At 45.1% G+C, this 22,157-nt stretch overlaps 1 protein-coding gene across 1 annotated transcript in view; it reads left to right on the top strand.

The window, feature by feature from the left end:
* RYR3 (ryanodine receptor 3) overlaps window positions 1–22,157 on the top strand; it is a 370,839-nt gene that overhangs the window by 153,177 nt on the left and 195,505 nt on the right. The window contains exons 21-29 of the mRNA XM_036346438.1: window positions 2,709–2,813; window positions 5,280–5,383; window positions 6,550–6,633; window positions 8,499–8,658; window positions 10,038–10,185; window positions 10,989–11,194; window positions 11,789–11,963; window positions 19,812–20,020; window positions 21,678–21,853. Coding sequence (XP_036202331.1) covers window positions 2,709–2,813; window positions 5,280–5,383; window positions 6,550–6,633; window positions 8,499–8,658; window positions 10,038–10,185; window positions 10,989–11,194; window positions 11,789–11,963; window positions 19,812–20,020; window positions 21,678–21,853 — 1,367 coding nt within the window. The remainder of the gene's footprint in view (window positions 1–2,708; window positions 2,814–5,279; window positions 5,384–6,549; window positions 6,634–8,498; window positions 8,659–10,037; window positions 10,186–10,988; window positions 11,195–11,788; window positions 11,964–19,811; window positions 20,021–21,677; window positions 21,854–22,157) is intronic.

The raw sequence follows: 22,157 nt of genomic DNA, 5'->3' as shown, positions 1-22,157 counted from the left end.
TGGAATCGAACCTGGGACCCTCAGTCTACAGGCCAAAACTCTATCCACTGAGCCAAACTGGTCAGGGCTAAAAGATATTTTAAAAGTGAGGGGAAGTTTTGATGAGGGAGGAGAAGAGGGCCTGACCAAAGAGTGAGAAGAGTTTCTAAACATGCAGAATTGAATATTTGGAAATCAAAGAACAGAGGTAGATCCACAAGCCAGAAAAGTACTGTCAGAACCCAATGGTGAATTGGTATGGACCTTGGATCTAGGGCAGTGATGGCGAACCTTTTGAGCTCGGTGTGTCAGCATTTTGAAAAACCCTAACTTAACTCTGGTGCCGTGTCACATATAGAAATTTTTTGATATTTGCAACCATAGTAAAACAAAGACTTATATTGTTGATATTTGTTTTATATATTTAAATGCCATTTAACAAAGAAAAATCAACCCAAAAAATGAGTTTGCGTGTCACCTCTGACATGCGTGTCATAGGTTCGCCATCACTGATCTAGGAAAATGTGGCTGGGAAATAAAGTAATAGGGAAGCTCTTGTTGGAAAGGTACAATTTATTACCTCAAAGGAGACCTTGTCATTTTTTAGAATCTAGCATCCTGTGAAATTATTGCCAAAGGAGAAGTTAAATACAAGGTACTCATACATAGTCAACTCCATTCTCCCTGGGGCACATTAACCAATATGCCGATTAAGTATCGCTAAGTAGAGCCCTGTGGTTACACAGGAACAGTGCCCAGTGCTTGAACCACCCACAGCCCGTGGAGAGAAAGGAGCCCAGCTCTGAGCAACCCAGCCCCCAGACACCCAGCAGGCAGTTATAAAGCTAGTGTTACTGCGTCCTAGGTAGTCACCAGCTGAGGTCACTGACATTGTGATCTGGGTTATATGTGGAGGCCTTTTTCCACATTTTCTTCTTTCACTGAAAGAAATGGGATAGAGAAGCATGTGGTTCCTCCAGTGTGCAAATCTACTTCCAGACTATAATCAGTTAAAGGAGTTTAAACAGATTATCTTAGTTAACCAGTAAAATCCAAATACAGTTGTAATTTGTTTATTACTGTAGTAGTAAACTAAAACTGAAATGGGGGTGGGGGAGAGAAACTACTTGGGCAGGGCCCACAGTTTGTAACCTCGGTGGAGAGACAAGCAAAGCTCCAGGAAAACACAGAGAAACTCTCCCTGAAGGTAATTGTGGAAGATTTCCCAAAGGTGGTGACATTTGAGCTAAATTCAGAAGGATAAATATTGAGGTTGTTTGTGTTAAAACCAGAGCTGGACAGCAGTTAAAGTGGTAAAAACAAATTTTACTTCGAGCCTATTGCAATAAGGGGAAAGGAACTCCAGCACAGAGCTGGGTCAATTCTGAATACAGCAAGAACAAATGGGAATTTACAGCCAAGGAGCAGGTTGAGGGGTAGGGCCTGGGGTGGTCAATGATGGTCAGTTACTAAGATGAAATATTAGGGATTGAATGGATTCTTGCCAACCTGATCTACTAGGATTCTAGATGAAGGCAGGCCGGAGTGATCTGCTATCATCTGGGAAATGGTGGGGGATGAGGAAATTTGATCAGATAGGGAAGGTGATCAGATAACAAGAGTAGTAGATTCTCGTTAAACTGATTTATCATGATTCTAAAACTAGGGTCTTGAGGGTAAGGCCAAGGACGGAGCCTGGTCAAAAAGGAGCTCAGAAGTACCTGTCTAGAGTTTGGTCAAGGAGAGAGTCTTTGTCATTTGTGTATCATGGTGAGTATAAGGTAAAGGTTGCATATGCAAGGCCACCAAACTGTGAAACAGTGTGACCTTTTGGAAGAATTTCAAGAAGTTTGGAAAGGATGTGTTTGGGAGGACTGTGATGAGACAACTAAAGAAACACACTTAGTTAAGACATCTAGTCTATGTCTTAGGAGTGCCAAGGAACACTTGGAGACATGCAGGAAGAATGTGTTTTCATGTGGTTTTGTTTTTATAAACTCATCACTCTGGCCAGAGTATGGAGTATAGATTGATGGGGAGTGGGAAGGACCCATTATGAGGCTCTTACAGTGGTCCAGGGAGAAAATAATGAAGTGGAATGATGTAGAGGAAAGAACCCTTCAGAAATATGCTTAGTGAATAAACATGACATATTTTATGACTGATTAGGCAGGAGAGATGGGTGGGAGAACAGGTAATGCCAAGAGGGAAGACACTAGGATGACTTCCAGGCTTAAAGCAATGGTGAGGCCCTTTAACAAAAAGAGGAGAGAAAAAAAACAGGAAGAGAAAAAGGTTTAAAAGGAAAGATAATGAATTTACCTTTGAATAACATATTGAGTTATCACTCAATAATAACACTGAATAACACTTTGGTGGGAAAATCCTACAGACAGTTGAAACAATGGGTCTGAACTTCAGGAGACACTGTGGCTGGAGATGTACTTACTTGGGACTACCCATATACGGGGAGGTGAGATCTCCCAGGGAGAAAGCATGGAGAGGGGATGTACAGCCCAGGGAAGTATTCCCAGGTGAAGAACACGCAACAGCAGTATCCGCAAAGAAGACTGAGAGAAGATGGGCAGAGAGGAAGCCAAGAGAGGAAAGAATCCTGGGTTACATGTCGGGAGTCAACTAGAACACCTGATCCATAGAGATATTATGGTAGATTTCAGTACAGTTGGCTCTTGTAGTTCTGACTTCACACTTGTTCCTTTTCCTTTTAGGTGGTTTTGCCGCCTCAGCTAGAGAAGATCCGAGACAGACTGGCTGAAAATATCCACGAGCTTTGGGGAATGAACAAAATAGAGCTTGGCTGGACTTTTGGCAAGGTACGGGTTCAGTGGCCAGGCCGAGGTGGACGGTTGGATTGCCTTGTTACCTGGAAGGGTTCTTCAAAGACTTGAATGAGGAAGGGGGCCTCATAAGCTAAAACTCACTCCTAACTACCACCTGTCTAACTGCCGCTGTGTTCAGCAGCAGGCTTGTTCAGTTGTTGGTTTAGTATTGTCAGGAGTGCTGGGAAGGCCAGCTCCACACAGACAAAACCAGGAACCTACTTCCCTTTTCACTCCCAAATGCTGGTTTCCTTTATTCAGGGAATAGCGAGTGAGGTCCATTATCAGCACCCCTTTGAGAGCCCTGTCATCTCCCTTTCCTTTAGGAAAGTTGTCCTCTCTGCATGGGTGGTAAAAAGAGGCTGATTCATTGTCTTAAATCAGAATTTGTTTAATATGGTTTTCGGACGTATCACTTAGATTAATGGACACTCAAGGGAGGTTAAGAACCTCTTTCACGAGAAAGCTTTTTTTCACCGAGGCTGAAAATTGATTTTGTTCTGCAATTTGTAAGGTCATGTCTGAGGTAGAAGTACTAGTATAGGTGAGTTCTGAAGCTTCCTGTGACCCTGAAAGTCTCAAATCATGAATGGTTCAGCTTAGTTACTGCGAGGGGTCCTGCTCTAGCATGCATGTTGGGATAGCTACCATAAAATATTCTCCCTGAATCTGACCACCTCTCTGCTGTATGCTCTTATAACACCACAAACCTCTTCTGTAGAGAACTAAGCACAATTTTAACTTTACCTTCATTTCTATTACTAGAGGCCCAGTGCACGAATTCATGAACCTTGAAAAGAACTGTGGGCTGCGAGGCTGCTGTGGGCACAGGGACGGGTCTTGGCCCATCCTCTGAGACCCTGCCCAGCCCCTCCTGCCATGGCCTCCAGTACCCTGTCTGCTGGCAGCCCTGCTCCTGCTGCCATCACTCCCACACACTGACGGAGCCAGCCCTGCTCACACCCACTGACAGCCAGCAATGGGTGCAAGCGGAACCAGCGCCATCAGTGGGTGTGAGTGGTGGCTGCTGCCCCAATTGCCCCTCAAGAGCATGGGGAGGTGGAAAAGCCCTCAGGGGCAATTGGGGCTGGTAGCCACTGCTCAAACCCACTGATGGCACCAAGAAATTGGGACCAGTGCCAGGTGCCAGCAGCAGGTGCAAGCAGCGGCTCCAGCGCCGGCTGCAGGTGTGAGCAGGGCCAGTGCCGGCAATGGATGCAAGTGGGGCCATTGCCAGCAGCGGGTGCGAGCAGCGGCTGCCAACCCCAATAGCCCCTCAGGAGCAGGTGGAGGTAGAGAAGCCCTGAGGGGTGATAGAGGCCAGCAGCCACTGCTCGCACCCACTGACGGTGCCAAGCGATCAGGGCTAGCACCAGGCACCAGCAGCGGATGCAAGTGGGGCCAGCGCTGGCAGCAGATGCAAGTGCTGGGCAGGACCACGGCGCACAGGAACAAAGAATTTTCAGTAACCACCAGAGGCTTGCTCTGATGACAGCGACCAGTGCCCCGCCTTGGTCTGGTGCCTCTGCTCACCTCCACCATCCCACTGCAGCCAACGCCTGCCCATGTTCCCCCTCGTGCCCCCTGGTGGTCAGTGCACATCATAGCAACCAATTTTTCAGTTCCACCATTCGGTCTATTTGCATATTAGCCTTTTATTATATAGGATTATTTTATTGCATCCTGTCCCATTAGACTGTATCTACTTCATGGGGCTAGGGCTATCCCAGCTCACCATTGAACTCCTAGTATCTAGCTTATGACCTACCGCATAGTAGACACTTGACAAATATTTGTTGAATTAATGAAGTAATTAATTAACTAATTCAGTAGCCATAGGTCATATGTTGCTACTGAACACTTGAAATGTGACTGTGAATTGAGATGTGCTGTAAGTATAACAAATGCCAGATTTTGAGGACTTACTATGAAAAATAATATACAATATCTAATAAATTATCTCATATTAATTACTTATTAAAATGGCAATATGATGGATATATTGGGTTAAATAAAATACATCATTCGTCTTAATTTCACCTGTTTCTTTCTCCTTTTCTAATATGGCTACTAGAAAATCTGAAATCACAAGTGTGGTACCTTTGTGGCTGACCTTGTATTTCTATTGGACAGCACTGGTCCAGCTTCTGTAGTCCTTCATGATCTGAAGCATGCTGCCATTCAGTAGCATTGCGGTTCCATGAATTCGGCCAAGCAGGAGGGGTGATAGAGGCCAGAAGCCACTAGCTAGAAACAAATGCACAGAGCACAAGCCACTGGCAGCTTGAGGACTGTATCATTTACTAGAGAGAAGATCATCTATTTGCCTATCAGCAAATAGCTGTCTTTGTCTTGCCTGATAGAGATTACCTGGGCCATGTTTCACACTGTGTCCTTTTCTGTTTTCCAAGGCAGTGTGAGCTGTCGAACTTAAATTATGTTCTTTATGTTGTCATCTAGATACGGGATGACAATAAAAGACAACACCCCTGCCTTGTGGAGTTTTCAAAGCTGCCTGAAACTGAGAAGAATTATAACCTGCAAATGTCAACTGAAACCTTAAAGTGAGTGCTCAGTGGAATTGAATTTGGACTAAACAGTGAGTGGATGACTTAATGCCGTATAACTAAATTTCAAAGACATGTCTTTGCCTGGAAAACATGACCCATTCTGATAAATTAGAGGGTGATTATTCATGCCACAAAAGGATTTAGCAAAGTGAATAACACATCCACCATTGTTGTTTAGCATATATATTTCTTTAGAGGCCATTTGCTACTTTCCAGAGAGAGGGAAAATGTAGGGGGGGGGGGACACAGAATCAAAGGACCAACTACTTTTTGCAATTAAGTTAAATCAAGAAAAAAAGATAAGGTGTTTCTAAAAACCAATGACAAAACATGGTTTGATTCACTAAAATTCCACTTAAAAACCACTTTTAGCTTATCTATGGTCCCACCCATGATTAAAAGCCTAATTCAGACTTTATATTTTTTAGCCCAAGTTGGTACCTCCCATCTTGAATGTTTTTGGTGCTTGTTACCTGTTTTCTATGCATTCTATTTCTGTTCTCTAGTTCTCAGGGAACAGACACTGTGGTTTTGTTGGCATAACAATGCTGGGTCATCGTGCCTTGCTCGGGGCTCATATATGTGAAGTTGTCAATCACCCTGAGGCTTCCTGAGGCTGCAGCTCTGGTACCTCACAGTGTCTCGTGCAGCTCAAGGCCCTGCACGGGGAGTGCTCAGTCACTACTCGCTGACTCCGGAATTGCCATTACGATCCTATCTGTTCCCTGGAATCAGAGAAGCGGGATACAATTCTAATTCAAATTTGTAAATTCAAAAATGTCTCAAAGTGGGATTAGGAACCAACTTTTTAAATTTTCTTATGCTTACTATCATCTAAATCTGGAGTTAGCAAACTATGGCCCATGGGCCAATCTGACTGGCTACCAATTTTTATAAAGTCTTATTGTAACAAAGCCAAGTTCATTGGTTTGCCTGTAGTCCATGGCTGCTTTCATGCTCTAGACTGGCAGAGCTGAGTAACAGAGACACATGACCCACAAAGCCTAAACGTTTACTATCGCTATTTACAGAAAAGCTCTGGTAAGCCCCTTGTCTAAATGAATGACAGTTGTCTGCTTTTATCAGCTGGGATGTGGGACAGGGTTATGGCTGTCCTTTATTTGCAGCTAAGCCTAGTCTTTCCCTTTGTTTCATCACAGAACCCTCCTGGCCTTAGGGTGTCACATCGCTCATGTTAACCCAGCTGCTGAAGAAGATCTCAAGAAGGTCAAACTGTCCAAAAAGTAGGTGATTGCTTTTAATGGTCCAAGACTTCAATGCTTCAGTCTGGTTTTCAAACTGGGAGGATGGTAGGCCCATGCATGAAGACAGATAGCAGCCCCGGGTACTGCTAGCACCAGTCCAGGGTGGCTCCTCCGGTTCCTCAGGCTGCACGGAAACACCCAGACAGGAGCCTGCGAAAGTACAAGTGTTTCCAGCTTTTCCCTCTTTCTGTTCCTTCTGCCCAGATCTACACTACTACTGTTAGTTTTGAGCCAAGAGATGCAGCACTCTCAGCTGGATGTGTTGCTTTTGGTCTATAAATAGCAGTTGGCACAGGACCCTGAAAATGATTGGTAGCCACAGCAAAGATCCACCGCTCTGATACTGGGCCAACCTTCTAAATCCTTTGTGAAAATGGGTGTCTCTGCCAAGATTTAATTTGGCCCCTAACTCTGCATGTGCACTACTCTTCCCCTCTCCTGCACATTCAGAGTCACATGGGCTCACATTCAGATACGTGCTCAGGGGCACATCCACTGGCTCTCTCACATGCCCTCCCTCATATGCCAGACTTGGATGCTCACACATTCACACAGGTGTCATAATTAGTTATGGAGCCAGGGCATTGCCAGAATTAATCAAATACTTCTCTTCCCCGTCTTCCCTGTTAAACTCCCAAGCTCCTCTCTCAGAGCCTGAGACCAGCACATCTAAGAGGCAGCAGCAGCAGAGGCAGTCTGCTGGCCCAGGCTGCTGGAGTCAGTGTCCAGTAATCAATGCATATTGAGTAGCCCATGATCAGGCATCCTGACAAGGTGGAGGAGGGGCAGTTTCTTATGCCTACAATAGACCCTGAATCTCACACTGCTTAGAGGTTCCTGGGTAGCGTGAGCCTTGGTCTACACGTCATCACCTTTAGGTTCTGGCCCTGGTCTGGGCTTTCATTGACCCTGAAGACATGAGAACCTCTGGACTCACATTTCCAGGTGGCCATGATCATCTGCTCCTCTGAGAGTCACTCTACAGTGTGCCTTGTCCTCTGCATTCACACGTGCATCTACCTGAACTCATACTGCTCTTTTTCTCATCTTCACGTCACCTTTAAAGTAAAGACATCTGAGGCTGTGACTCCTGGACCGACACCTAACCACTCACTAAGATCACTTCAAATTCAGAGATTCTCTAGTGCCATAATTTTTTTAATTCCCAAAGTAAAGGTTTAACTTTCCAAGACTGAACAGTCATTCTCTGCTGATTTCTAAAAAACCATTGGCTCAAGGTCCTGTCCTTGCTGGTATGGTTAGAACCTTTTGTGTTTTAAAGTAGGATGGAGGAGCTTCTGGTGGTGTTACAGCATGCTAAATGTGCCCATTATTTGTAGGGCAATAAGTGTTTTGTTACAAATAAGGATGGGTTTGCACTGATCATCCACTTTCTCCAACAGTCTCCTTTGAGTCTGTGACACACATTAACTAAAATGATGGTGGATGAGGGGTTTCATCTATTGACTTGAAATAGAATTGAGCTATCCATTCTGCCACAGGATAAAGGCTGTGACTGAAGCCCTGTTTTCAGTTTTCTTACCATGTGCTATTGATCTAAAATCTGGAATGGGGGAGTCATACAGATCTGTTCAAAATATAATTTGTTGCCGAACCAGTTTGGCTCAGTGGATAGAGCGTCGGTCTGTGGACTCAAGGGTCCCAGGTTCGATTCCGGTCAAGGGCATGTACCTTGGTTGCAGGCACATCCTCACGGGGGGCGTGCAGGAGGCAGCTGATCAATGTTTCTCTCTCATTGATGTTTCTAACTCTCTATCCCTCTCCCTTCTTCTCTGTAAAAAAAATCAATAAAATATATATAATTTGTTTCTGTTTACTTGTAGCTACATCATGTCTAATGGCTATAAACCAGCCCCTTTGGATTTGTCTGATGTGAAGCTATTACCTTCTCAGGAAATCTTAGTGGATAAGCTTGCAGAAAATGCACATAATGTCTGGGCAAAAGACAGAATAAAACAAGGATGGACCTATGGCATTCAACAGGTGAGAAGTGCTGGGTCAGGCCTGCTGAGAAGGTTAGGAGATGTGATCCTCCTTCAACATGCCATTGTTTTGGTAGGTGTTAGATTGGAAAATGGGCATTTCCCTTGCATTCTGTCCTCCCTGCCTCTGCTCATTCATTATTTATAGAATCTTGGGCCTGGACAGTCTTCATAATCATCACAGTGACATTAACTCCCAGCACAATTCCAATTTTGTAGAAGGACAGTCTTACTTTCCTTTATTAGTCTGGTTCACTTGTGATCATGTTGCCCTGTGTATGTGCCCAATGGTTGCATCTGCCTTCATCCCCTCCCTTTCTTACTGCATGCCTTGTGGAGAATTGAGCTTTCATGCCGTTCTCCAAGGCTCTCACAAATCAACATCACAGTTCAGCAGTATTTCTGGAATGTTCTCAAGTATCACCACTGAGTGTGAAAAGGAGGGGACATTAACACAGGAGAGGGGCAAACCAGCCTTCTCAGAATCCTGTGTCCCCCTTACTTCAGTTCTTCAGGCCAAGATTCCTCTGGGCAGCCAGGATTCTTAGCTTGAGCAGGAGGCAGCTTAAGAGCCAAGGCGCAGCAAGGAATTAGGAAGAGTTTAGAGCCAGAGTTCAGCTCCAAACCATCTGGCACACTCTCTTCTTGAAATGCTTCCTTCATCTTGGTAAATACCAGGATTAGAGTCAGGGAAGTTCAGGGATAGCTGTGTGCACTCATTTTCATTCATATCTGAGTCTCTGAACTTATACATGTGTAGAAGCAAGAAGACCACTACAAAAGGAACCATGGTAAGGAGGGAATCAGAGGGTTCAAAGAGCATGTCAGGCAGTATATTTATTTATAATGACTCATCACTGCAATTATCTTCTTAGTCCTCCCTAAGGAACTGAGGCAGACCCTAATACGAATGTGTGCCTCTGCAATGAAATGGACCCACTATAGTTCTGCCACCTTTTCTGACGTTCCTCTATGAACACAGATGTTTCTCTGTTAAGAGGCTGCTTGAGGAGACTCTAACAGTTTAAATCTTAGCATGATCATTCCATGGGGGGTAGTTACATAAATCCCTGTCTGCCATGCCTTGAGAATGAAGGTTTCCAACTCTTTCATGACACTTCATTTTACTCCTAGCCTGGCATTATTACAAAAGTGTTTCCTTAATGCTAGCTTTGAACATAAGTAAAATTCTTCCATTTATACTCATTTAAGTCTGAAGAGAAGTAGTAAATATGTGCATTGCTAAATATCCCGGCACCAGGAGAAGAGCTAGTAGACTCAAGGAAGGAGGGACTATTTCTGGGAATGTGTGAGTGGGACAAGCTATTTGTAAAGACAGAATGTATTTTCTCCAAACCTTTTTTCTCTGGCCTTGAGTAGGATTTGAAGAACAAACGAAATCCCCGCCTGGTGCCATACGCATTACTGGATGAGCGTACCAAGAAGTCAAACAGGGACAGCCTTCGCGAAGCTGTCCGGACATTCGTTGGCTATGGCTATAACATCGAGCCATCAGACCAGGAACTAGGTAATGAGTGGAGATTGCTCATTCTGGTTCCAATTTAACTTAACGTGTCCTCTTCTGGGGAGATGCTGCCCTTGAGTAAATCTAACTTGTACCATTAAAAGTGATACTGTTGCTGAAGAGCACTAAACTAAATGGGGTATTTTAAGAACCAGGGTGATGGGTGGGGAAACCATGTTTGATAATAAAACATGGTCCCATTGACAGATGTGTCTATGAGGAGCATATCTATGACCCAGTCCCACAGGGAGTAAATTATCCCCCAGCATAGCTGAGCTTTTCAGGTTATTTGGTCGCAAAACTTTCATTTCTTTTATTTTCCAAACATGTTGAATATCAGCTTACTTTTGGACCAAGTAATCCCATCCCTAAATGAAATTCTCTCAATGATTAAAATCACCAGATTATAATTTATGACCATGTCATTGTCATCCCATACCCCAGGATGTGCCAGGCCACTGGGGCAGTATTACAGGTGGTTACAAGGATGGGTTTAGGGTAAGACAGACCTGAGTTCAAATCCTTGCTCTTCTTGATTTATTGGCTCTGTGACATTGAACAAGTGATTTATTAACCTCTCTGAGTCTCAGTTTTTCCTCTGTAAAATGTCCGCCTAGGGTTGTTGCTAGGAAAATCTGAGATACATTCTCTAAAGGATCTACTACAAAATAATTGCTCAGTGATTATATTATATCAGTCTTCATTGTTTTCAAATTCTTTCAGGGAATGCTACCTAATTAATAAAGTTTTGTGTTTTCTCTCTCTCTCCCTTCTATACCCTCAACTCCCCTTCCTTCTCATGATAGCTGACCCAGCTGTGGAGAAAGTCAGCATAGACAAGATCCGGTTCTTCCGGGTAGAGCGGTCTTATGCAGTGAGATCTGGAAAGTGGTATTTTGAGTTTGAGGTGGTGACTGGAGGAGACATGCGTGTGGGCTGGGCCCGACCAGGCTGTCGGCCTGATGTTGAGCTGGGCGCTGATGACCAAGCCTTTGTGTTTGAAGGCAGCAGGGTGAGTCCAGAGAGTGTCCACACATCCTCAGACCAAGGTTTTTCTTTCTCCAAACACTTCTCTGGAAGTTGGAAGTACTGAGTGTCTGAGTCTCTGGCTTCAAAATCAGTGGCCACCACCACTGGTTAATTTAAACTACTATTAGATTATTACCTAGTGATTATCATTTGCTCTTTGCTCTGGTGAAGGCGGGTTCTGTACACCCAAGTTCTTCCTATAATCACCTGTACATCTGCCCTTGTCCCTCACCCCAGTGCCTCTACTCCAGAAGAGGTTCACAGAACACTACACAGCCAGTATCTGCGAAAGTCTTACCACTTTGCCTTAGAGGGAGGCCTGCTTATTGTCATAGCTGACTAGGTATTGGGAAACTTGGGCCACCTTTTCTGATGAGCCTTATGTATCTCAGTTTCATTCATCTGTAAGATAGATCACTCCTCCCTGTGATTTGGCCTTGGTAGAGAGGTGAGTGCCTTGTAGAAACCAGGTACCACTACCAGTTAGGAGAAATTGCTCCTTTGGTGATTTCTCTAGCTGCTTGGGGGCTGCTTCTAGGACCTCCATTACTCTGAGCTCTGGGATCTTGTCTCCTAGGGGCAGCGTTGGCATCAAGGGAGTGGGTATTTTGGACGTACCTGGCAGCCAGGAGATGTGGTTGGATGTATGATTAACCTGGATGATGCTTCAATGATCTTCACACTGAATGGGGAGCTGCTAATCACCAACAAAGGCTCAGAACTTGCCTTCGCAGATTACGAGATTGAGAATGGTAAATCAACCACCTTTCCCTTCATTCCAACTCCATGAGTTGTAGGAAAATCCAGGGAGAGCTGGGTGAACTGGTCTACCTCCTTCTTTAGGGTGCACTGTCTTTTCCATATTTGAAACCCTGCTGGTGAAAACTAGCCTTTTACTATGATGATTGAAGAAATCAAGATAAATAATGAGGATAGTTGCTATGTACAGTATAAAAATAAGTGCTCAGCTTCCAGGTAGATTGATTAAGAAACTTTCCACAATTCCCTGGTCTGTACCTTGGCATTTTAAATTTCCCCAGGGTTCCTAGCATTACAGATGAAATGCTAATTGCATGTGGACTAATGTCCCTGGCAGAATAGAAAAGTCAATAAATTAAAGAATTATCCTTTTATTCTGATTTAAATTGTCAGTCTGCATGTTTGTGTAATTGAACTTGATGCTTTGATGAGAACCATTGAAACACTAAAGTTAAACTTAGCTGTTCCCTTGAATGAAATACAATTTATTTTGAAAATCAAACATGCTGGGAAGCCCGAGCACAGTGGCATTTATTAATGTCCATCAATAGACCACAATCAGAGCAGTGCTTTAGATACACAAAGGAGCAATTGTCACTCTGATTTCCTGTCTACAGAGCTACATTATGTACAAAAGTTGTTGGCACATAGGAGAAGGAGCACTGGACTGAGAGGCAGCTGACTCCCTCCTAACAAGCTGTGTCTTGGCTTAACTTCTCTGGGCTTCTCTCTCTTCATCTAGACCAGAGAATAAGAGGACAAACTGCCAAATTACACCATCCTCACCAGATATAAAATCCTACGGCAATGACTTACTACCCGCTGAGTGCACACTGTTGCTGTGCCCACACCGGTGCTGTGTCACTCTCTGCTGCTTCATTATAGACAAGGAAGGGGCAGAGAGGCTGAGAGGGAAAGAGGTTTCTCTGGGTCAGGAGACCTGAGCTCTCCCCCTGCTTCTGCCATTCCCACCTGTGGCATCTTGGGTTGACTTGATTTAACATCTGTGCATCTCATTTCCCCCTCTAAAATGATTAGGGCTCCTTGATAGTTCTAAATGTCTAAGACTTTACAAAAAAAAATAGCCCCTACTGACAAAGCTAAAAAAAAAAATAAATAAATAAGACTGCATAGGCAAGAGCAGCAGAAATATATGAAACTGTATACAAAATAATACAAATATTTCTTATTTACAGAATGCTTTTAGCTTTATAGGTCACTTTCACACTTTTTACAGATACCTGTTATTGGCAACATTCATATCCAACTGTACCCTAAAAGAGCTTTAAAGAGTCTTCTGAGAGCGACCAATTTGGGGAAATGGAAAGGTTGTGAGTCAATGTATTTTCCTAGAAAGACAGGATGGCTAAAGCCAGATGGGGTCATATTTTAATGCCTTCTGAAAGGTTTAAAATCAGAGTTCTAATGAAAGAATCCTGTTTTTTGGAAATGTGTGGGGAAGACATTGCCAGTAGAGAGCAAGGCCTGTGGGCTGGTTCAGAGGCAAAGGGGAGGAAATGTGTAGGTGGGTGAAGGCAATGTAGAGGAGACCTCTTCTGACACTGCTCTTAGGAACAGATGTTTACCCAGCACCCCCCACAGGCAGTGGAAGAAAATGAAACACTAAGAGGTTCAGTCTCCTCCCCGAGGAAAGGCGCTCCCTGGGGTAGGAGTAGCCCAAAGACAGGAGACTTTTTCCTGGCTCTCCTGTGCATGAACGGGGGAGATTGACTAACTGGGAGACTTTGACTCAACAGAAGGATGAGCTAAGAATCCTGTCTGTTGTACAGGGTTAGAGAACTTTGTAAGTCCAAAGCCTTGCTACTCCAATGTGGCCCGCTTGTGAGAAATGCAGACCTCAGGCCCCACCAGACCTGCTGAACCAGAAACTGCACTCAGCCAGGAGGCTCTGGTTTGTACGCACATTAAAGACCGAGAAGTAGTGGTCTCCAGCACTCAGAACTGCAAGTGGTGCCTGTCCGAAAGAATTCATTTTCCAGTTGTAAAAATAAATAAGGTGCTCTCTTCTGGGGATGGTGTGTGTCTACAGCTGTCCAGAATGGCCCTGCATTTGACATGGCATCCATCGGAGGCTGCCCTGCAATACAGCCTCAAACAAAGTGAGGCTGTCCTGACCCCTGGTAATAGAATGGCTTACCTTTCTAATGAGATTGTCTAAGAAGGAAAACCGTGTCAGCAGGGCCAGTGGTGGACCCTTGTGTGCTAAGTGTGCCAGCTCCATAGTGAGGAGCAACCATTGTGAATGTGTTGACGACACAAGCACAGAATCAGAAAGCTAATTTTCTTATAAAAAAGACGCTTTTGCCCTAGCCAGTTTGCTCAGTGGTTAGAGTGTCGGCCCATGGACTGAAGGGTCTTGGGTTTGATTCCAGTCAAGGATACATACCTCTGTTGCAGGCTCCTTCCTTGGCCCCGGTGGGGCACGTGCGGGAGGCAAACTAATCAATGTGTCTCTTTTACATTGATGTTTCTCTCTCTCTGTCTCTACCCCTTCCTTCCACTCTTTCTAAAAATCAATGGGGCAGGGGGGAGGAGCTTTTCTTGAGTAACTAAAAACAAAATCAATAATATGAAAAAATAACAATGCAAAGCCATAGGTTATGAATGACTAATACAGAATGAGAATTCTATAGGAATGGGATTGGCACTGAGCATTAAAGAATCTGAGGTGTCTACCTCTCAGGGGCAGGGTACTCCACTCTGAGGATATAACTAGAGAATGGCTGTGGACTCGGGAAACTGCAGGAAAGGGCGGGACAGTTTGGAATATTTGCATGTGGAATTTATGGAAGACAAAGCTGGAAAGACAGACAAGGTGCAGATTTCAGCCTCAAATACCAAGACTCCATCTTTTCAATCTGGACCAAGCACCCTTCAACTTCCCTCTCTAAGACATGGAGGGTGGGGCTGCTATAGGGTTTGAGCAGAGGAATACTATAAAATAGGAGGATATATTAGGATAGCTCTGCTTTTAGAGATCATCTGTTGTAATGAAAAAGATGTCTCGTAGGCTTTGTGTATGCAGGGACATGATTTGACCTTCAGAATAACAACAAAGTCTATTACTAGGAAGCAGTTTTATAATAGAATTATACTGTATTATGTTAACACATTATACTGTAGTATCATATCGCACTTTAATAACAGAGACAAGATAATTGGAAGGCTCTTTCAGTTAGCTCTGTGATGGCTCAAGAAAGGCAGTTGAAAAAGAGTCTGCATCCCATTCTTTGATAACAATAGCACAGCGGCCTAGAATAATCATACAACATCTCTCTGTTTGCTGTTTAAAGTGGAAAGAGGCAGCAGTTCTCGCCTGGAGCTGCTAGGAAAAGCATTTGTTGCAGACAAAACACAATGCTTTGTGCATTGTAGCCCCCATAAAGCAAAATCCCCTATGTGTCTGTGTTCTGGTCGCCAGCCTCCTGGCCTTGATTTGGGCCATTATCCCAGCGGGAGTTGTGCTGTGGGAAGTTTTTAGTCCTTTGAGAGAAGGAATGGGGGCAGACATTAAAATTTGTGGCTACTTTTCTCTCTGGGTTATTTATAAATCCTTATCTCCATCCTCTTCTGTGTCGTAGATGATAATACTCTTATCTGCCTCATTAGAGTTTTTCTAATCATTGTTTCTGACCCCCTCCCTGGCCTGGACCATCACAGCTCTTACTGTTGTCACCTGAAGGCATCTGGAAGCTCAGCAGCTTCCATGGTGAAACCTTTGCTATTAGCCTTCTCTTTTATTCCGTTTCAAGGGAAGGAAGATAAAATCCTGATCATCCTGCCAGACCTCAGAATGTAACGTCTGGAAGAGGCTTCTGTGCCAGTCTCCTGTCTGGCCTCTCTGCCAGGCACTCCCTGGGGGACATCCTGCTCCTGCTGCAGCTTTGGGGCCTGAGGGGCAGCCCCCTGGGCTGTTCCCGCCATCAGCCTGTTGGGCTTTAATAGCTCCCCCAACTCTGCTGGCAACTCTTCCATAGGCAGCAGGTGAAACGTACTTGCCAGAAGTGTCACTGCCACCTGCACGCAAACACGTTGGTACCAAGGGTCCCGTGCCATTCTTTCCACTGATGGGTGCCATGCTTCAGAGAGTGGCTGTGGCAGGGCAAACACGCCTTTTGTTTCCTGTGTTTTCTGCAAGGCTTGTGACAAACAGTGCTATCCCTCAAATCCATCTTCACGAAGCTTAGTGGGAAATGAAAAGTATTGGGTAACACATGTGCTGTTGGGCTGAGATGCCAGAAACACCCCAGGAACGGTCTGGGCAGTCATCTAACCACTTCTCTCCAAGATCTGTTTTTCCATGACTGATAGTGATTTGCTCTCATGTCTTTCATCAGATTGAAATGGGTTAAAAATGATTCAGGGTTTGAGTTTTCTAGAGAACTGGTTTCCTTCCAAGCTCCTGAGTTATAAAAAGATGACTTCCTGGCTATCCCCGTTCCTAGTCACAAAGTCAGTATGAAGCCTGTGATACAAAGTGTGTCAGAAACTGGGATCATCCCTAGGACTCAAGCGCAGGTGTTCCTGTTGTTCCCTTCCTGGAACAAGAAGTCTACGCAACATCTTGGTTCAAGGTAATGCCATCTGCAAATTTTCTCCTCACACCTCTTCGAAGAGGGAGGCGTATTTCTGTCCCCCTTTAGTTGTCCATCTTCTTTCGTCTCATTTGCAGCTGTGGGTTAAGTGCTTAGAAGAGTCAGTGCTCATAGTACTGCCCCGTGGCCTTGCCAAATGGAACTTCTTTATCCAGGTCAACTCCAGGGAGCCGTGTGGCCAGCTGTGGCAGCCCTTTTCTTCTAAGCTGTCTGCTGTCTTCAGTCCTAGGTCTTGTGGTCATGGATCTCAGGCTGCCTGCTCTATAGGCACACTGGGCAACTACATGACACGTAGGAAAATTGCTTGAAAAGTGAAGGAAGACTTCGTCGCAAATCAAGTCGCTGTGGATAAGAATTAGAAAGCAGACAGCCTAGCTTCAGTCCCCAGTGCTTGCTCTGGACTGCGCTTCAGGCTGACTTGTCCATGTGCTGGCTCTGCAGCTTCCTCGGTGACAGACCTCCAGCAAGTCATTCAACCTGCTAAGCCTTAGTTTCTGCATCTGTAAAATGGGGATAATAATGAGATAAACCTCTAGAGCCCTAAACCCAGTGCTTAGAAAGTACTTGATAAATATTATCTATTGTGCTTTATTGTCATTGTTCCCCTTTTCTATCATGAAGAGTTATAAAGGTATATAAAGTGTTAATGCCTCAAATAAATAAGTTGTAGAAATGGATAGATCATTACTAGGAGCCTCTCCACCAGGTGGAGGGAGCTGATCTAATATAGCTGGTTATCAAGTATTTTGCCCCAGGAGAAAGTGCTGGTGCCTTATAAAGATTTGTCTCTGCTCTCAGTCCTTTCTAGTTTCTCTCTTTTCTGACTTAAGGTTTGAATTTAGCTTCTCTGCTGCAGCTTAAAAGAGCTGTCCCAGCTGTGCCCACTTAGCCCCCAGGAAGTACCGGCACTCTTTCCCACCCATTGCTTTCACCTCTATGATTTCTATTCCCGCACCTCTTCTCATGCAGTGTTGCACTCTCCCCTGTAAAGAGGGCCCCTGCCCTGTAGGGACCACACTTTACTCTGTAAAGAGTGCAGCTCCCTGCCCTGGCACAGAAATGCTGTTTGCATTACGTCCCTATAATCACTCCCGCTCTTGCACACTGACTGGCCCCTGAACTATGAGTCAGAGGGTGTTGGATCTTGTCCTGTGTTGTCACTTGCCCTTCTCATGACCTTGGTCAAGTCCATTACCTCCTCAAGTCTTCAGTTTTATCCCCAGTAGAGTGCTGTTTCTTCTACTCATGGCCTAGGGATGACAAGGAGCCCAAGTTCTATAGAAAAAAAAAGGCCCCATTCTAATATTACCTTTCTGCCCTTCTGCATGCATCTTACATTGTCACGTGACTGTGACTAAAAAGTTATTCGTCTGACCTGAGTTATTCAGAAGTCCTCATCTCTGCTTCTTCCCACTCAGGCTTTTATACCTGTTGCTCACTTATTCCACCATCCACGTTAGTAGACAAGAAAGGAAAAGAGGGATTTTCTTAAGACGTCCTATCTCTGCTCACATCAGGCTGAAACACTTTATGATCATGGCTCCAGGTGGTGGTAGTTTCCTGCCCCCATCTAAGACCAAAACACTGTCTTGGGAGTAGGGATGAACTCTCCTCTAGTCCATTTGCCATTTTCATAGCCATAAGTTCCATGGGATCAGGGCAGTTTCTTCTCCCTCCTTCACATCTTCTCATAGCACATCGCCAGGCCTCTGTCCCAGCCGGGACAAGAATTTTTCCAATAAGCATCCTTACTGCACACTGGAGTCAGATTTCCAAAGGTCCCTTATGTATAAAAATCTCTGTCATAGAAAGGAGATGGTTTCACCTATCAGACCCCCTACTGCAAAAATGCCAGAAGCACAGCAGTGCCTGGGAGGGTGTGTGAATGGTGCAGGTCTGATTGCCCTGTCCATCTACCTTCCTGAGGGCCATGGCCACCACCTACTCTCAGTCCTTGGTGGCCCTGAGAGGACAATCTCTATATAGACATCACCCTCGCTCTGCTAGGATTGCATTAAAGCTCGCTTTATTTAGAAATGACTTAAACAGTATTAAATAGTGTCCTAAACAAGTTCATCGTTTCTGAAAGCAACCAACTTAGTTTGTGAGGGATTTACTTCTCACTTACTTCACTGATTTACATAGAATTCTGAGGCTTAGATAACAGTGTGTACGCACCTGTGCTCTGAGGAGTGCATTTTGGCCCCCGTCTCTACAATGGAAATGGAACTGCTCTTACTGTTGAATATAAATGCTAACAAAATTGGCTTTTAAATTTCCCCTTAAACATCCCTGTCCTAGCAGGGACACCAATTTCCTTTGTGGGGCCAGAGCCACCAGCCTCAGAGCCCTTCCTCCCTCTGAGCACTCTTGGTCGCCTGCCTCCCACGTCCTCCCAAACCCAGGATAATGAGTGCTTTCCCAGCTCCGCTGATTTATTGGTCCACAATTATGATTTATAAATACCCACAAAGAAGAACACCAAGCAATTTAAACTTCTGCTTTGGCCTATTTGGCAGTGTTTTTAATTGATGTGAGCTTGGAGAGAAAAGACATGTAGGAGGGAAGAGAGTTTTCCACAGCTCCTGCCCAAAAATTATGCCTTCCTTCCTGTTCAGGCGGGGACCATCTCAGAAGCTATGAGGACGGGGTGGAGGGGGCGGGAGGGGGACTGGAAACTGTGTTTCGTAAACAGAGGCATAGTGTCAGCATTTGAAACTTCTCAGGATCATACTCTGGGATTAGGAAAACCATCAGCGCTCTTATTTCCTGGGGGATATGCTGAAGCCTAGAAAAAGTGAGATGTTTGCACCAAGTCCTTCTTTAGGTTTCTCGTGCTGTTCTGTTTACGGCAAGATTTAAAATTTCCCAGGCCCGACAGCAGTTTCAACTAAGACAGAGATAAAGAATTTTACTTTTTCTCTTATTGGTTTTACTTTTCCGGCTTATGTTTATTTACATTTTAAGAAGAATCTTGGCTGTATGATTGTTTTTCCCCCCAATTTATTTTGAACCAAATTAGTTTTCCTTCCCACATACCCCACGGGCAGCCATCATCTCTATGTGCCTCCTGTTGTTCCATTTACCTGCCAGGAAGAAAGACAAAGGGTGGGGTCCCATCTTTTGGCTGGGACTCAAAGCTGTTAAGGTGGCAAAGGTCAGAATTCTCGCAGTCCTGGGATGGGACTGCGGGCTGAGGCAGGGCTCTCATTCGCCATTCTGCAGGCTTTGTGCCCATCTGCTCTCTGGGGCTGTCTCAGATCGGCCGCATGAATCTCGGGATGGATGCCAGTACCTTCAAGTTTTATACCATGTGCGGCCTCCAAGAGGGCTTTGAGCCTTTTGCTGTCAACATGAACCGAGATGTTGCGATGTGGTTCAGCAAGCGCCTCCCAACGTTTGTCAACGTGCCGAAGGATCATCCCCAGATAGAGGTAATGTTACATGTCGTGGGCGAACCTGGCAGGGCACATGGGCCAAGGCACTAAGCTCCTGCTAATGCCCCTGGCACAGGGCAGCTGCTTACCTAAGCCCATGCCCTGGCTGCTTACCAGCCTCCTCCTTGCTGGCCCGCAGAGCTGTCGTTGCAGACACCTTAATTGGGGCAGCTCAGTGGCATCTTACAGATGGCAACCGTCTTGCAGACATACCCTTTGCAGCTCAGGCTCCAAGCCTTTGGGCCACTGTGTTTTCTCCAGGCATCCCTGGACTGCCATTGTCATAGTAATACAGTATTCAGAGACCTTAAATGTCATTTTCCTTAAAAAGTTCAGTGCCTGTTAAGATGTCCTGCACATGCTTCTCCTCTGCTCATAAACTGATTTAATTTCTCCAGACCCATTTCCAGCATTTTAAGCTGAGGCATAGTCATTGATTATGATGCTGGCATCTTGTAGAGGGGGCTGAGCAGAGCCAAAGATTATAAGGAGCCTGATTTGGGTTCTGATTCTACATCTTTTTGCCTCCGTTTTGCCTGTACCCACCATGGTTTTTTCATGATTTGGGCCGGGTGGGGGCAAGGGGGGGGGGCGTTATTGGTTGAAAGTCAGATCAGCTTCATGGAAGCATTAGATTGAGTGGCTTGCTTCTACCTAACTATAAGTTCCCTTAACTCACCTTCCGATCTAAATTCAACAAGCATCAACTCTCAACCCCCCACTTTTCCCCACAGTCTTACACAGTGGAGAGGTTTCTCTCTCAGATTCCTACCTGGCCATTGCTTTAGAAAGCTGGCTTACAAACGGATGGGATTTAGAGACCCTCCATGAAGAAAAATCTACAAACTGCACAAAAAATGTTAAGTACATCCATAGACCACAGGATAAAAACTAGTCTCTAAAATGCGGGGAGAAATGCTTGGGTCATGAGGACATTATTATTATAAGTCCCATTTTACTTTCTCTTCCTCCCCAATGCCCCCCCCCCCACACACACACACACATATACATTTTTTAAAATTTAGTTTTGATCTTTCTTCCTCCAACCCTTTTCCCTGCAATATTCATGCCCTGGTGCTGGGGATTTCCTTGGTGTTTAGAGAAGCCTTGGTGAACCTCAGTGCTCAGGCCGTGACTGTGGCAGAGATGGGAAATGCACGGATGGGAGACAGCACCCTCCAAGGGAGCTGTGATTTTTCTTTATGAGCTTTGAGCTTTCCATTGTCCTCTCCCCTAGATATTCTCATGCCCACTGACAGTGGGAATCTCTGGGAAGGTTTTCTTTAGCCACTTGCCCAGTAACCTGAAAGGTCAGCCTCAGTGGACACCATGGGGCATTACGCAGAGACTGTCCCCCCGTCCCCCCCCCCCCCCCCCCCCGCCAATCTTGCACCTGTTCTCCACCCTTGACTTTGCAGAAAACCCAGTAGGAGTGTTTTTAAATCTCTAAGTTCTCCAGTCAGAGGAAGATCTGTGATTTTTCTATTGGGCAAGGTCCAAGTAATGATGAGAATAATGGTTTGGTCATCACTAGTCACAACTTTTATCATTCACAGAAAGTCTTGACATATGTAATGTCAGTGAGGGAAGGAAGAACAGATTGAAGGTAAGGCTCATGTGGGTGCATCACATAAAGGACCCGTGGTGTTTCCAGGTCATGAGGATCGACAGCACCATGGACAGCCCTCCGTGCCTCAAGGTGACCCACAAGACATTTGGCACACAGAATAGCGATGCCAGCATGATCTACCTCCGCCTGAGCATGCCCATCGAGTGCCACTCCTCCTTCACCCACAGCCCCTGCCTGGACAGTGATGCTTTCCAGAAAAGGTGAGGGCCAGGCCTCCAGCCCTCAGAGGTGCTCATCACGTCTGTTGTAAAGTTGTCTTTCCGTCTGTCTGTTTCTTACTCTACCTCAGCATGTCTAGAACTCTGTGGTTAGGATTCCCTTTGCTCTCAGTTAGGTAAAGAAATGGGGATTTTAATGTATACCCACTTGTGCATACACGTGTCTGTGTGTGTGCAATGCATAATTAGGGGAGCCAACCAAGCTAAACAGAGTCACCTCCAGTGGAAACACCTCTGCTCTTCTCAAGCCTTCTGAGTCCCTGGCCTCCTTGCAGGCTAAATGACT

The sequence above is a fragment of the Myotis myotis genome, unplaced genomic scaffold, assembly GCF_014108235.1.
Source record: "Myotis myotis isolate mMyoMyo1 unplaced genomic scaffold, mMyoMyo1.p scaffold_m19_p_1, whole genome shotgun sequence".
Classification (NCBI taxonomy): domain Eukaryota; kingdom Metazoa; phylum Chordata; class Mammalia; order Chiroptera; family Vespertilionidae; genus Myotis; species Myotis myotis.
The sequence above is the reverse complement of the archived record's forward strand: the minus strand, read 5'-3'. Positions and strand labels throughout refer to the sequence as shown.